Here is a 14,950-nt window from a genome sequence, read left to right as displayed (position 1 = left end):
GAAAGAGACAGAGTACAGGCTTTGGAGTCAAGCAGACTCAGCTTTGAGCTCAGCTCTGCCACTAACTTGTTCTAGACTCGTAACGTTTCTGATTCTGTGAAATGGGGAGGCCAGCCTCATAGTTTTCAAGATCGTTCGTGTTTACGTCTCCAACCTTTTGCACGCTGGCTGGCACGTTCCATGGACGCTGGATAAATACATTGAACTACATTGGTAGAGGGAGATGTGGGATTCCAGAGCCAGGTGTGTCCAGTCCCAGTGGGGTGGGGCTGAGCATTTCCCAAGTACTTAACCTGGGTGTCCCTGTGCCTGATTGTCACCAAACCCGGTTCCAGAGCTTGGTGAGGAAGCCCGCACCACCCTCCACGTGGGCCCTCAGGGGTGCTTCTAAGTCATTCCAGTCCAGACAGCCTAAGAGGTTAGTTGCTATCCTGAAACAGGCTGGGGTCCCCAGGCAAGGAACGTGTGTACGGTGACTTGAATGGAGATCCTGAGAGCCCCAAGTCGCTAGAACTTTGGGTAAATGGAGATTTCTCTTTCACAGAGGTTGCTCATTATTCCTTATTGATTCTTCCCCCCACCCTTCAATGCTACCCCCCCCCACCAACTCCGTGTGCTCCCTGTGAATTACTGCTTTGCTGCTATGTGATGTCATTTCATCTGAGGCCACTTAATGCTGCTGTTGGCCCTCGCCAGTGTTTATCTTATTGTTTCCCAGAACAATCCAATGCTTCCGCTGCCCCCGACAACTTCATCTGGTTCCTGGGTCCTCCTGCCTGGCCCACGTTTCAGAGCTGAAGCAGGGTTGAAAGGTGGGGCTGGTCCAAGGCCAGCGCCCCGTGCCCTGAACTGCCCAGTGTATTCACCTCTATGAGCTCTTGCCCCATCCTGGGCCTGGCAGCTCAGAACTCCCCCTGACAAAGTTAGAACCAAGAGACTGGATTCTTTGGCTTCTAGATCTCCATGTCACTCTCTGCTGAGTCATAAAGGGAGAGGCCCCTGGAAGAGGGAAGCCGGTGCCCTTGTGAAATGCAGTTGGTTATGAACCACAGGAAGGTCTGGAACAGAGGCAGCTCCTCTCAGTTCTGCGAGCCGCATGGATCACTGGTCACCTGGCCATCTACCCCTGGCTGATGAGGCACAAGGAAGCCACAATTTGGGGGAAGAAAGGCCCTCACTCCAGCCAACCTCCTCAACCTCATCTTTGAACACTTTACTTATAGCAAGTGCTCAAGAAATATTCACTCCATCATTTATCATAAGCCAGGCTCTTAATTCTCACTGTTCGAAGATGCAGAAGTCCAGAGAACCAATGGTTTCTCCTGGGACCCCCTCCTCACATTCCAGGAGAAAGCCCTCCATGGCTTAGCTTTCCATGAGGAAGAAATGCAGGAGCCTCAAGCCGCGTGAACCCCTGTGCTAGCTCATCCACCCCCTAGTTTAATATCTAGGGCAGATTCCTAACATGCACAGAAATAGAAATAATTGTACATGGAAATGTCAATCTCCAGTGTCAAAGCCCCAGTGATTGACCGACAACTCACTGGGGACCAATGCTGGAAACATCTGCATATGTGTGGGAGGCTGTGTGAGTGTGTGTGTGTGTGTGTGTGTGCACGTGTGTGCGTGTGTGTGGGCGTGTGTCTATGCACATGCACTGACGGGGGCAAAATTCTCAAAGGTTAGCATATCTCAGTGACCTCCTTCCTTTTCAGGGATGGGAGGGATCCTTGGCCTTGTCTCCCCTCTTCCTCTGCTCTCCTGCTTTATTGCAGCCCACAGCCTCAGTTTTCCCAGCTCCTGTGTCCCTCTCCAACTGTCCAAGCATTTAGGGCCAGGCTCCCATCTGTCCTCCGGGGATCCTCAGCCTGCTGGGCTGTGACTCTGGATGGTTAGTTAACACTTGCACAGCTCTGGCAGAGAGGGAGACAGAAGCGCCCTGGAAGGCGTGTGTGCACGTGCGTGTGTGTGCACGCGCGTGTGCATGTATATAAGCAGGAAAGAGGGAAGAAGAATCTCAGAGGCTGAATTTACCAAAGACTTCAATCTATAAATAATTTGGGTCATGAAGCTCTACAAAAATAAACTCCAGCTTGAACCCTCTCCCGCGCAGCACTAAATGCACACTGTGGATACGCTCGTTCACTAACTCACCCCAAGATCAGTCTGAGCAGCACCAGCCCCGCCTCACCTTTCCCCCCTGTAAAAGTCTACGTGTGTGCGCGCGTGCACGGGCACATGCACGTGCAAACACACACGCACACACGTTTATATAGCACGGGAGCCCTGAGTCCCGGGGCACAGATAAAATCAGGTAATAAAGGCCTCTTCCAAAGTGAATTTTAGGACATAAAGTGACCAGACCTACTGAAATTCTTGTCGAGCCCTCAATAAAGGCACATCAGAAGTCTTATCCTCTCCAAGCGCTCAGGCCTGAGAGACCAAGAAATCCAGGCTCAGACATAACAATCACACTCGTCTACTGACGTCACACTCTGAGTTAGCCAGAGAACTCACATTTCCACGCCTGTCTGTCCATTTAGGCATCACCTTCCCCGGGAAGCCTCCCTCTCTGGGCCTCCCTCGGGCCCCACCTCCGTGTGGGCCTCCCTGGGATCTCCATGCAAGCTCTGCCACAAGGGGCAGCCCGCGTGTTTGTGGAGACCGGATGGCTTATCAATTCCCAGCTCCTCCTCGGGCTTCCTCGGGGGACCCTTTCCCTCGGTGTCCCCGACGCGAAGCGTGGGCCTGGCTCATGGCAGGCATGTAATAAACGGATATTGGACGGGACAAATTCATATAGCTAATAACTCATTGTATTCTCCATCCCTTCTGTGCTCATAAGGACAGGAGTTCCCACCTTATTTGGCAGCTACAGAAACCACTGCACAAACAAGGGAAATGACTTGCCTGCAGTCACAGAGCCAATTAATGAGAACGTTGGGATTAGGTCCCAACCCTCCAGACATGAACTCCCCCTGCATGGCGATGGCTCTCAAAACCAATCTGTTTCCCACTGCGAGGCCCCAGAAAAAGAAGATTCCCGATTCCAGTGGCTCTTGCCAGAATACATACATGTATACAATCTATTACCTCTTATACTACTAGGACTACAAATAAAGTGCTCTTAAGAGTGACAGATCCCAAGCTAGGGCTCCATGATTTAGGACTAACGATAGAAATTGATGCACGAGAAAAAAGGGTTTGGAGGGGCCTACAGGTAAAAGCTAGTTAATTGGAACTGGATATGCTGATTTGAATTGGATGTTCAAGTAAAGAGGCGGTCATTAATTTCTGCACAGGCCTCGCTGTGGTTTAAAGGAAGGTGCTAATAGGATTACTATTTCCCTCTCCTCTCACAGAGGCCCCTCCCACCTAGAGGACCAGGCAGTCACTCTCCCCTGATTCCACCTCACATCCTCCTGTCCCAGAGCCCACCCTGATAAACGGACTGCCCCCCCCCACAACCAAGGTCCCTCAAAATTAAGTTCTGTTGATTGTTGACTCCCGGAAGTGGGTGACTGCCCCACTTGGGCCTTAGGGTCCGGAAGAGGAAGAGCGGGTGAGGACAGAACTTGGACTTTCCGTCTTCCCACCTGTTCGGGTCTTGGCGGCCGTGAACAGCTCTGTGTGCCTGTCATTAGCCTCTCTTCAGGGGGTCACGGAGCGTCCGAGAAATCGGGCTCTGTGTGGGAATCCCAGCTCTGCCACCCTTCAGCTGTGTGATCTCGGGCGAGCCGCCCGGTTCTCCCAGGCCTCAAATTTCTTATCTGTAAAATGGAATAACAATAACATTTACCTCAGGGGGTTCCTGTAAGGAGAAGAGAGTTGATTTTTGTTAAGTACTTTCAACAGCACTGAGCACATGGGGCAAGTGATGGCAGGGTAGATACTAACTATTCAGTTCTCGAGGCCAACGGGGCCTTCTGAAAATTCACCATGTCTATGCTACCGCCTTCAAGCAGGGCCATACTGAACCATGAAGCAAAATCGTCCTGAGGTTGGAGTGTCCTGTGGCCACTCTTTCTACAGTCGGGGCTCTGCATGGCAGGAGTTCTTACTAGAACTACCTAAATCCCCTTCTCCGACAGTATGGGCACATTTTGTCTTTGGTTGGTCTCAGTAAATACAGTCTTCCTCCTCTGAAGCAGACTGGCTTTCTTTTTTTTTTTTTTTTTTTTTTTTTTTTTTTTTTTTTTAGTGTTTATTTTGAGAGAGAGAGAGAGAGAGAGAGAGTGAATGCGTGCAAGCAGGGGAGGGGCAGAGAGAGAGGGAGACCCAGAATCCGAAGCAGGCTCCAGGCTCTGAGCTGTCAACACAGAGCCCGACACGGGGCTCAAACTCACGGACTGAGATCATGACCTGAGCTGAAGTCGGATGCTTAACTGACAGAGCCACCCCGGCGCCCCTGGTCCACTGAGGCCTAGCCCTCTCAGGAGAGGGGGAGCCCAACTAGAAGGACAGAGTCGAGTGACTCGCTTGCCCCGCATGCGGCACCTCCCTCCTCTGCCCCACCTCCTCACCCACCTGAATGGGTGTCCCGGGCCCTGTGCATTTTGGGCTGGCAACGCCCTTCCCTTGGGCTGGTTTGTGACCTGTTTCGGTCTGTTGTTGTCCTTGTGGTCACTGAAACCTGGCCCCGGGGACACAAGCTTCAAAGTTGAAAACGGTGTCACAGCAGTGGAGTTAGTCTGGGACACCACAGGCTAGACTCGCGTAGGCAGATTTGAAAATCCCACCTTTGTTCGGGACTCCCTGACGGTCGTCTCACCACTACCATCCTGTGTCTGGCGAGGACAGAGACAACCTTGAACTCAGAACTTCCGATCCAAAGCAGAGCAGTCCGGGAAATCGTGTGCCTGAACTGCAGCAGGGACCTCGTCCCCCCATCAGTAGTCGTGGGGCGTTGTCTGCATCGGCCTGGTGCTCTCCTCTGGCTCACCCCAGCTGCAGCCAGTTGGAGCCCCGGTTCTGCCGCTGGCTAGCTGTGTGCCTGGAACCCAAGAGCTTAGGGGAGGGGGGCTCCAACGTCCTTACAGTTCCAGCACTTTCTACCGTGATTGTCCTGTGGCAGGCACTGAGCAGACCGCCTCTGCCTGTTACCCAGAAAGGAAACCCGAGGCTCAGGTGAGGTACCTAGACTCAAATTGTACCATTAGGCAGAAGTCAAGCCCAGGCCTGAGCAGAGTCACAAGAGAAACCCAGGAACCCTGCATCCCAGGCCTACACTCTGTCCGCTTCGGTGCGTTGCCCAGAAGGGAGCACGGGGCGTTAGGGAGGGGAAAGTTCTCTCCTCTGCCACCTGCCTGCCTGCCCCTATCCTCACCCCGAGCCCTGTGACCCCCTGGCCTCCTGGCCCCATTCTCCACCTTCTCTGCCCTCCTGTAGGTATCTCGGTGGGTAGCAAGCCCGAGGCAGATAGCATGGGGTGAGGGAATAAGTGGGGAGACACCGACTTCTTGGGCAATAGTGCTCTTCCCTCCAGGGATCTCGACTGAATGAAATAGGATAGCTTAGTTCAGGTTCAGCACCAAGAACATTTTCTGTTCTGGTTTGCTTTTGGCTTTGACGTTTCAGAGTTATGTAGGTTTGATTCTGGCTTCAACTGCTTTACGAAAAGATTGGAGTTGCAGATGGAAAAAAGAAAAAAAAAAAAAACTGCTTAGATCTCTGATTCAGGAGACAGTTAACGGCTGGGATTGGTCCTAACTGGGATGCAGCAGAGTGTGTGATGATAAGTTGTCTTTGGCTCAGTTCCAGCTCCCACCCGGCCATGGGTACCATCTAGTCCCAGGGACCACAGGGGGGAAGGCCAGACGTGTGGCGTTCCTCCTTCTGACTTTGTGTGCAGGCCCTGCCGGGATTGCAGGCAGGTGCCCAGGCTCACAGGAAGGAGGCTGCCCCAGCTGGCGGAAGGTTAACTAGCCTCCCCAGGCAGGGAGAGATCCTGGACCAGGCCTGAGGGAGGAGGGTACTGGTTCCACAGCTCCCGGGAATGAGCCGGCACCTTGAGGAGACTTAAATCTCCCTGGAGAGGAGCAGCTATCATAGGGAGGGTGGTGACAACCCCTGGGCCATTGGCCCTTCAAACAAACAGGGCCTGAGCTCCCTGTATGATGGAGACAGAAAACTGAGGTCAAGCCAGCCAGAAGTCACAACTATCACATCTTCTCTTTACTTTCTGGAATAGCCTGAGTACTGTTGTGACTAAAAGCTACTACATTCCTGGAAGGATCTCGAGGAAATTTCAGATCTGTCCATTTAACAGAGAATGCTGCTTCAGATACCAAGGGGAACCTTTTTCACTGTGGGCCATTTGCCCAGAAAGAGACCCTTCCCTCTGACTGAATCCACTATGAGATTTGCACTGGGGTAGAGGGTGGTCACCTCAGCCTCGTGACCTCATTGCTGACCCCAGAGTCCTCCTCCAGTCTATGAGAGTGAATTCAATGACCCCCAAGCCCCTCTCGTGGAAGGAGGGGCTTTAGTGACAGTTGCACATGCCCCAGCTCTGGACGCAGGAAGCCACGAGCAAGGCAGAAAAAAGGGCAAAGGAGAGTTTATTGTGGTGTCAGGCACCAAACTTGGCCCTTGGGATGAAAAAGTCGTGGTCCTTGTCTTTAGGAGCTCCTGGTGCCGTGGGAGAGATGGGCAGAAGGAAGGGCATGGTTACGAGTACAAGAGAAAAACCAGATGGAATGTGGAGGGGAAGCCTGAATCTTAAAACCTTACAGAGAAAATGCCTTTTGACCTCACTTTGATTTGGTGCTAGAGGCCACAGTCCTTTATCACCTGCTTCACGTCCTTTCAAAAGTATTTCTCAAGCATCCCCTTTTATCCATCACCAGCTATGTTCCCAGCCCCAATCTAGTGCTCAGAGCGTTCTTAGAGAAAGAGAGGACACATCCCTGCCTTCAAAATGTTGACAGGTTTAGGCACATGTGAAGCAATGAGTAGGTAGTCAATACATGTTAGCCAGTCCATATGCAGTGAACAAATCAATTGATTATAATCCTAAGACAAAATGTGTAGTGGCAAAAAAAAAAAAAAAAAAGGCATCAGGGTGATGAGTAATTAGTGTGGAGGGGAGATCAAGGAAGGCTTCACGAACGAGGCAGGGCTCGAGCTAGTCGGGGTTTCGATGGGCAGAGAGACAGAGAAAACAAGCCAAGGTAGGGATTATTGGTCAACAGTCAGCTGCTGGGGCGCCTGGGTGGCTCAGTCGGTTAAGCATCTGCCTCTTGATTTCGTCTCAGTTCATGATCTCATGGTTCGTGAGCAGCTCGGAGCCTGCTTGGGATTCTCCCTCTTCCCCTCTCTCTACCCCTCCCCCACTCATGCGCTCACACAAGCGCCCTCTCTCTCTCTCTCTCTCTCTCTCTCAAAATAAATAAACATTTTTTTAAAAATAGGCAGCTGCTGTGTTGAGAACAAGAAATCTGAAATGCAGGAACATATTCACACTGAGGACTCCTGGACACGAGCTTTTTTATATGACCTCAGAGACCATCTTCTACCGAGTCTCAGAATTCTGCACAGAACTTAGACTATCCCTCGCGAACCCCCAGGCCAGCCGCACCCACATCACCTGGGAATTTATGAGAAGTGAAAAAAACCTCAGGCCTCATTTCCACTGAATCCGAAACTCTGGGGGCGGCTCAGCCATGCAGCCCCCCAGGTGATTCTCAAAGCATGCCGGCTTGAAAACCAGTAGACGACATCAGGGCTTCTAGACCCTGGCTGTTCGTCAGATTCGCCTGGGGGAGCTTTGAATCCCGACGAAGATGCCCAGGCCCCACTCGCGGAGGTTCTGATTAATGCATCCTGCCCTGGCATTCGTATCTTTTAAAACTCCCCAGACAATTCTGGTGTGCAGGCAGGGCTGAGAAGCCGTGGACTAGACGGTATCCGAGTCCTTTCTGACTTACTATCTAGAGCTGGGCTCTGACAGTCTGAGCCCGGATTCCTGGTTCCCCCAAATCACGGGGTGAATTTGCACACAAGCAGGGGATATGTTTGGGGGAAGGAAGACCTTCCCGAGATCCTAAACTCTTGCATCTCTTGAGGACCAGCTTTTTGATAGTTTATATGATTGTTTTACCGTTCTTCCTTACGTGCCTGAGGCAGAAACACTGTGAACAGGTGTTGACTCTCTTACCCCAAACACCAATAAGGGTGTGGCAGCACACGCACACCCATCAGTGCTATAAATATCTGTAGACACACGCAGAAATAACCACATTGGGATATTCAGAATCGCTCCTACTGGCACATATGCACATGCAAATAAACCCACCGTCAGAATTCCCAGACGTGGTCCACTCAAACCACTTGGGAAAGTATTTCTCTCGGGGAAAGCCGGGCTGTTTGAACAGAGAAGCACCTCTACCTTCTCTGAAGCCTGGTCTGGTTCAGAGTCACAACCGGGGGCAGGGAGGGGGCCGGGAAATATCTTCTGTAAAGCGACCTGCTCTAGTCCCGTAGGGGACCGCTGAGTACAGATGCTGAGGATGCATTATTTCTCTCGTAGATTCGAGCCGATGGTCCCCCCCATGGAGGGGTCCAGTATGAGATGGTCTCTGTGCTCAAAGACGGGAGCCCCATCCTCCGGGACATGGCCTTCTCCATTGACCAGCGTTACCTGTACATCATGTCTGAGAGACAGGTAAGTGCTGACACCCAGCCCTTCTTTCCAAAGCCCAGGAGCGACTGATAACCTGTGGCCTGACCTTTGTTCAAAAGCTGTTTCATCTAACCAGGGAGCCCTCTGTCTGGGCTTGCTGCTCGGGGGTCCTGGGAGAGGCAGAGTCCTTGGAGGCTTTTGCGGGGAGCCAGAGAGAAGCAGCTGGGGCCAGCCACTTCCCGGAGGCTTCTCTCTAGGCCACAGCCCCTGTCTCGGTGCGTGATGAACAGCCCCGCAAGAATGGGCCAGACTGCTTGGAGCAGCTTGGTGTGATTAAGCAGTAGATTTACAGCTCCCGGGCCCACAGAGTCTGCTGCTCAAGGGAGCCAAAGAAGTGTAAATAATCCAGGCCTCCTGGCTGGGCCTGATCCTGGGAGAGACAGACCCAAGATAGGGCCCCAGAAGGAGATAAAAATCTTGGCCTGAGTCACAGACTGATGCCAGTAGAAGCTGGCCAGCTCTGGGAAGCCAAAGTCTGCCTGAGAAATAGACTTCCACCCTCTGCGGGCTAACGATCGAGTAGGTTCCCCACCTTCTCCGATGGAGCATTATTCCCCCCGGATTGTATTTGCTCTGAGTACGTGTGGGCAGAGAGAAGGTAAATTCAGGAGAGCCGTGGTGATGGGCAAGGGACACAGGGTAGAAGGTGGATTTGGGATTCCCAAATCAATGCAGACGCAGGAAGCAAAGCAAAACTCTTGGGAAAGGCTGGTTACTTCCATTCGTTTATGGCAGTGGGTGTACAGGTGTTCAGCAGGAGCAGTGGTCTTGGCATTGACCTGAACACGACAAGTAAGGTAAAGGCTGAAGAGCAGAAAAAGTATTGTGCACCTGCCTTGGCTGACGCCCCTGATTTAGGCAAGAAAAAGATGCTGGGCTGGAGGACCAGCGAGCTTTCACAAGGTGCCTTCCAGCTCTTGAGGGGTTGTCATTCCCAAAATAATCGGCCAAGCTTCCAGGGGTCCTTGAGGAGCACCCCCTCTCCCAGCGTTGTCTTTTCCTCCTTTCTGTTCGAATGTAGGAATTCTGAATCCGGGGGTGAGGGAGGAATGGAGGGAGGAAGGAAGAGACAAAATGGGCACATGGACAGCATAAGGGAAGCAGTGATGCAGCTCTAACCCAAAAATTGCTTCTTGGGAATAAATGCCACAAATCATATGCAGATTGCATGCATTGCATCCAGGTCCTCCTGAACCCACCTGTCTTTTCACCTCCTTTCATGTGGCCCCTGCGGCTGAGGCATAAACAGGTGCAGATGGGAACTTGGTGGAGCTAGAGGAGGCTTTGCCTAACCTAGAGTGGTAGAGTAGTCTTGGAAATAAACGCTGATGTCTCATTCTACTAAAACTGTCCACGAGCCCTAACAAAACCCGTTACTGGGGACATATCGGTTGGGAACAGTGTGCTGGGAAAACCTCAAAATGAATGGGCCTCGGCCGCTGCCCTCACATTGCTTACAGTCTAACAAGGGACGGGGGAGAAAAAGGGAAGGAGACACGTAGCCAGTTATCTAGAACATCCCATTGAAGTCTACAAATGTTCTGCCTTTTCTTCCTGTTCTTTACTTGTAGATACAAGGTTGTTTCTTAAGCAAAAACAGTAGCTGCCCCCTGTGCAAATTCAAACAATATATACAGAAAAGAAAATAGCAACGAGTTCCCAGATGGGACTGCCCAGTTTGTAACACCATGTTAACATTTGATGAACACCATTCTGGACACTTTGGCAGGAAAATAATCAGAGGGACAGATGGATCGGTCAGTGGCAGTATAGATGGGTGGATAAAGTGATGGTCGGAGGAATCAAATAGACCCATGATATATGTGGTATTTGCAGAAGGCATTGTGTAGGGCTAAGGACCAGGCAGGTAGCTCTGGGTAGAAGCTCCTTCCTGGGTCCCTAAGGCAGTGCAGTGGAAAAGCATAGAGAGCGCATAGAAGGAACCAATGCAACCTTACTGGAACAAAGAAGATGCCAAGGCTCGTATTTTGGCTGCATATCTGTTTCTCAAATGGGATGCTTTCTGAAATTGCATTCAAAATGTGGTCAGAGGAGAGGGCATGAGCCAGAGCCGGAGGCTGGTGAGTGGCCTTCAGGGGCTATGGTGTCCTCCTGAGATTTTATCCTGTGTCACCTCCAAAAGCATCAGCACTGGCTCAACTAAGTGTCCACATGGCTTATTTATAAATATCCTCTCCTTCGTCCTCATCTTCGGCCACAGCCGCCCAGTTCTTGCTACAACCTCACCAAACAGAGGGGTTCCGTGGTAGCGAGTCACACCGAGCGGATACAGGAAGAGTTTGGGTTCGAAGCCACGGGGCTGTCTCCAGTCCGGTGAGATATTAGTCCGGAGAGCTCCCTATGCCAGGTGGAGCTGTGATCAGTGGGCAGAGTCTAAGGGGGATTTGTGGTAGCACTCTGAGACCTGTCACCCTGAGAGCTGTAAACCGTGTAGAAGTAGGTAGCTAGGTGATTTCACCTGGGGCTGGGTCCAGGAATGAGGTCCGAGAACAGCTCAGGGGGCCCATCTGTCTGAGGCCGAGCAACTATGAGTACAGAATATTCAGAGACAGCTCGGAAGTCTTTTTTTTTTTTAAGGTTATTTATTTACTTATTTATTTTGAGAGAGCACGGGGGAAGGGCAGAGAGAACAAGAGACAGAAGCCCAAGCGGGCTCTACGCAGGGTTTGAACTCACGAACCGCGAGATCATGACCTGAGCGGCGATCAGGAGTCGGACACTTAACCGACTAAGCCACCCAGGTGCCCCTCAGACGTCATTTAAGAAACAGTTTAATGGCAGCGCCTGGGTGGCTCAGTGAGTTAAGCGTCCAACTCTTGGTTTTGGCTCAGCTCATGATCTCACAACTTTGTGGGTTCGAGCCCCGCATCGGGCTCTGTGCTGACAGTGCGGAAGCTGCTTGGAATTCTCTCTCTTTCCCTCTCTTTCTGCCCCTCCCCCCACTTGCGCTATCTCTGTCTCTCTCAAAATAGATAAATAAATTAAAAATATAATAATAATTTAATGTGAGGCAAGAGAACAGCCAACAAAGATGAAGTCGGATGGCGTGGGTTCTAGTCCAGCGGTTGCTGTATCTGGAGGCGTGACCCCCTCGCACGTCTGGTTCCCCCCCCTCATGAAATGGAGGAGTCGAACGAGATCACAGGGTTGTCTCTGCAGTCCGAAACTCTGATTTGGATCCCGTCTCAATATTTCATAGCCACATGGCCTTACACCGGTCACTTCACCTCAGTGTGCCCCACAAGAGTCGACGTGAGGCTCGATAGACACTCCGCTCAGCAGAGGGGAGTTTCCTTCCTACTGCCTCGTGTGCAATGACCCCTTGTCATTGACTTTCTATATGGCCCCTTCCAGCTCTCAGGCCCTCATGATTCCGGCTCTGGAGGGTGGTGACTGTGAGTGATGATTAAGAGGAAGTGAGGTGGCCGTGTGGCACCACCGGTGGTCCCCAGGCGGAGCCAACAAGCCTGTGTTCCGGTCCTGACCCACCTCTAACGAGCTGGGTGGACTAGACTCTTAAGTTCCTAGGGATTCCGTTTGCTCCCCTTCAAAGATACAATTAACAGATCTAATCCAGAGCCCCTTTCATGTTAAAGAGGCTTGGCTGAGGTCTTGGGATGGAGACTCTTCAACACCTCTAGAAGGCGACACCAAAAGGACAGTAGAGAGACAGGCCTGAGGTTAGACCAAATGTAAAAGCTTTTGGAACCAGAGTTTTATGAGGCTGTGGGTGCCCATGTGAACGCCTTCCCCAAAAGATGAACGCTGCGGAGAGGCTAGAAATGCTGGCTGGCTATGGAGAAGTATATTCCTGTTTCGAGGCCGTGATTTAAGACTTCGGCATTCCCTAAAAGTCCGAAGACCTTTATAAGACATCGTGGGACGGGGGCTTCCCGTTCACCTTATAATAAACCTCTGAGCAACCTGCTGTCATCCGCGCCTTCCCCTCCTCCCCACCTCTTGTCTCTGTGTCCCCCTCCTGTTCCCCCAAAACATGGCACCTGTTGTATCTTCAGCACCACGTCAGTGGAGAACCAAGTCTCTGGTCTCAAGTTCTGCTAAGGGAGGTTTACATCTCCCTACAGAGCGAGAACAATCCAGTCCAGCTCGTTCTTTCTCCCTCCCTCCCCCTCTCTCGGTTAATTACACCTAATTAAGAACTAGGACTAGTAAGAAGTGTTGGGTCCTAGTGCCACCGCCTAACAAGCCGATGTTAACGTACTGTTAATAGATCTAGGGCCGGCCAGTCCCAGGGGAGCATTTGGGAACTGATTCCCCAATCCTGCTAATTGCCCGGGGGCCCCGCGGACAGGATGCCTGGCTCTTCCCTAGAAAGTCCGCCCCTGCTTCCTCAACAGCAAATCGACAGATGCTATGGGTGTGAATACAAGTTCTCCCGTATCCTCAGTGTCTAATGGAAGTCAGACAGCAGGTCCAGGGAAAATCAGGCTGCGAGCCAAGTGCAAAACTGAGCGAGAAGATGAAAAGAAACTTGATAGCCCCCGTTTCCACCCAACTTGTCAGGTTGGCCACTCCCCGATAAAGAATATAACTCTGTACTCAACATGGATGGGAAGGAGTATGGGGATGGAAGCAATTATTCTATTTTATACTTTAATTAGTTTGAATTAGCAGAGGGAATAGAGGCATAAAATGATCCAGCGAAGGGTGAAATAGAAAAAGGGAGTCACAGTGGAGAATGGCTCCGTGCAGGCTGGAAAGGGCCTTGGGAACAGCAGAAAGGCTGGTGACAGGGGCGTGCACGTGTGTTTGGGGGGCGGGTGGGGGCATGGGATGCCGCTCTCTATTTCGAGGCCTGGAAAGGCAAGATAGCATAATGGTTAAGAGCTGGAGCATGAGAGTCAGACGGAGCTCCATTTAACCCATAGCCATGTGCTAGACGTCCGGCTTTGAGAAAGTTATCGCACGTCACTAAACCTCAGTTTCTTCGTCTGTATAACGGGCCTAATAATGGTAACTGTTGCGTCTGACACACAGTGCTTTCAGCGTGAGGTGTGATTGTTATCATCATTGCTGCCATCGGTCGTGTCAGAAGTTCTTTTGCACCCCAGAAATGGCTAGAAGCCTCTCCACTTAAATTATGGCTGGGACAGAGTTCCCGAGTGTTTGACCCCAACCTGTCATTCCTGCTGCTCCTTCCCAAGGGACGCTTCCAAAGCCTCTGGCCTGGCCGAATGACAGCATCAGGCTAAGTTGCTCATAATCTGCTATTTATTTTAAAAATCCAGGAATGTGCCCAGCAGACTAAACAGTCCCGCTGCCCTTGATACAGGCTGAGGCAGCCCTGGGCCCATATGTGAGGCCCAGGAGGCCAGTATTGCAAGCATCTGTGGAGAGAAGGGGGGTCAGGCCCCAAGCCCTCAGGGTCTTGTCTGGCTGCATGTGTGGACACGTAGCCAGAAAGGGGCTACCCATGGGGCTTTTCATTTCTGGCCTTTCCAGGTAAGGAAACCAGGTCCCAAAAGATAGGGCTGCTGTTCTCCAAGGAGCGGGCACTCGGATCCCAGTTTTGAGGGCAAAAATGCCCTCAACGTTTGTCTATAGTTGGCATACCATTCTGGTCACTTACTGCTACATAATAAACTGTGTCAAAATTCTGGGGCATAAAACAACCATTTTGTTATGTTCACAAACTATGTAAGTCAGGGTTCCAGCCATGGTGCACTGAAGAGGGCTTTTCTTTTCTTTACAACACAAATGACTTGGGGCGCTTAGAAGTCTAAGGACTAGAATCATCTAGAAGCTTCTGTCTGTCTGGGAACTAGAAGACCGGGCCCAGCTGGGGCTAGTGCCCCAGAGTGCCTAGTGATCAGAGTGCCTAGGAGAAGGCCTACCCATGTGACACGGGCTCGCCCACAGCACGGTGACCGCAGGAGAGCCGGACTTCTGGAACAAGGCAGATCCTGGCAAACATGGCAGCTGAGGGCTCGAAGAGTGAGGATTCCCACAAATGAGGTAGAACTATTGCCTTTTAATGACATCGCCTCAGAAGTCACAAGGTTGTCTCTTCTGCCTGCCTCTTTACCTCTCCACTGCCAGTCACCTCGGGTGATTCTGATTTGGGACGCCCATGAGCACATGTGGAGAGACAAGGCTCAGGGAAGATAAATACGTGGTTTCCTGACCCTTCAGGATCATGGAAGCGCAGAACCTCCGAGCTGGGAAGGACCTCGGGGCTCACCCATCATAACCCCACACGAGAACTCGGAGGTCCAGAAGGCATCT

At 51.6% G+C, this 14,950-nt stretch overlaps 1 protein-coding gene across 2 annotated transcripts in view; it reads left to right on the top strand.

The window, feature by feature from the left end:
* PLXNA2 (plexin A2) overlaps window positions 1-14,950 on the top strand; it is a 206,946-nt gene that overhangs the window by 86,869 nt on the left and 105,127 nt on the right. For both annotated transcript variants that reach the window (XM_027074538.2, XM_027074541.2), the window contains exon 4: window positions 8,531-8,665. In XM_027074538.2, coding sequence (XP_026930339.1) covers window positions 8,531-8,665 — 135 coding nt within the window. The remainder of the gene's footprint in view (window positions 1-8,530; window positions 8,666-14,950) is intronic.

This window comes from Acinonyx jubatus, chromosome E4 (assembly GCF_027475565.1).
Source record: "Acinonyx jubatus isolate Ajub_Pintada_27869175 chromosome E4, VMU_Ajub_asm_v1.0, whole genome shotgun sequence".
In the NCBI taxonomy this organism is placed as follows: Eukaryota; Metazoa; Chordata; class Mammalia; order Carnivora; family Felidae; genus Acinonyx; species Acinonyx jubatus.
The sequence above is the reverse complement of the archived record's forward strand: the minus strand, read 5'-3'. Positions and strand labels throughout refer to the sequence as shown.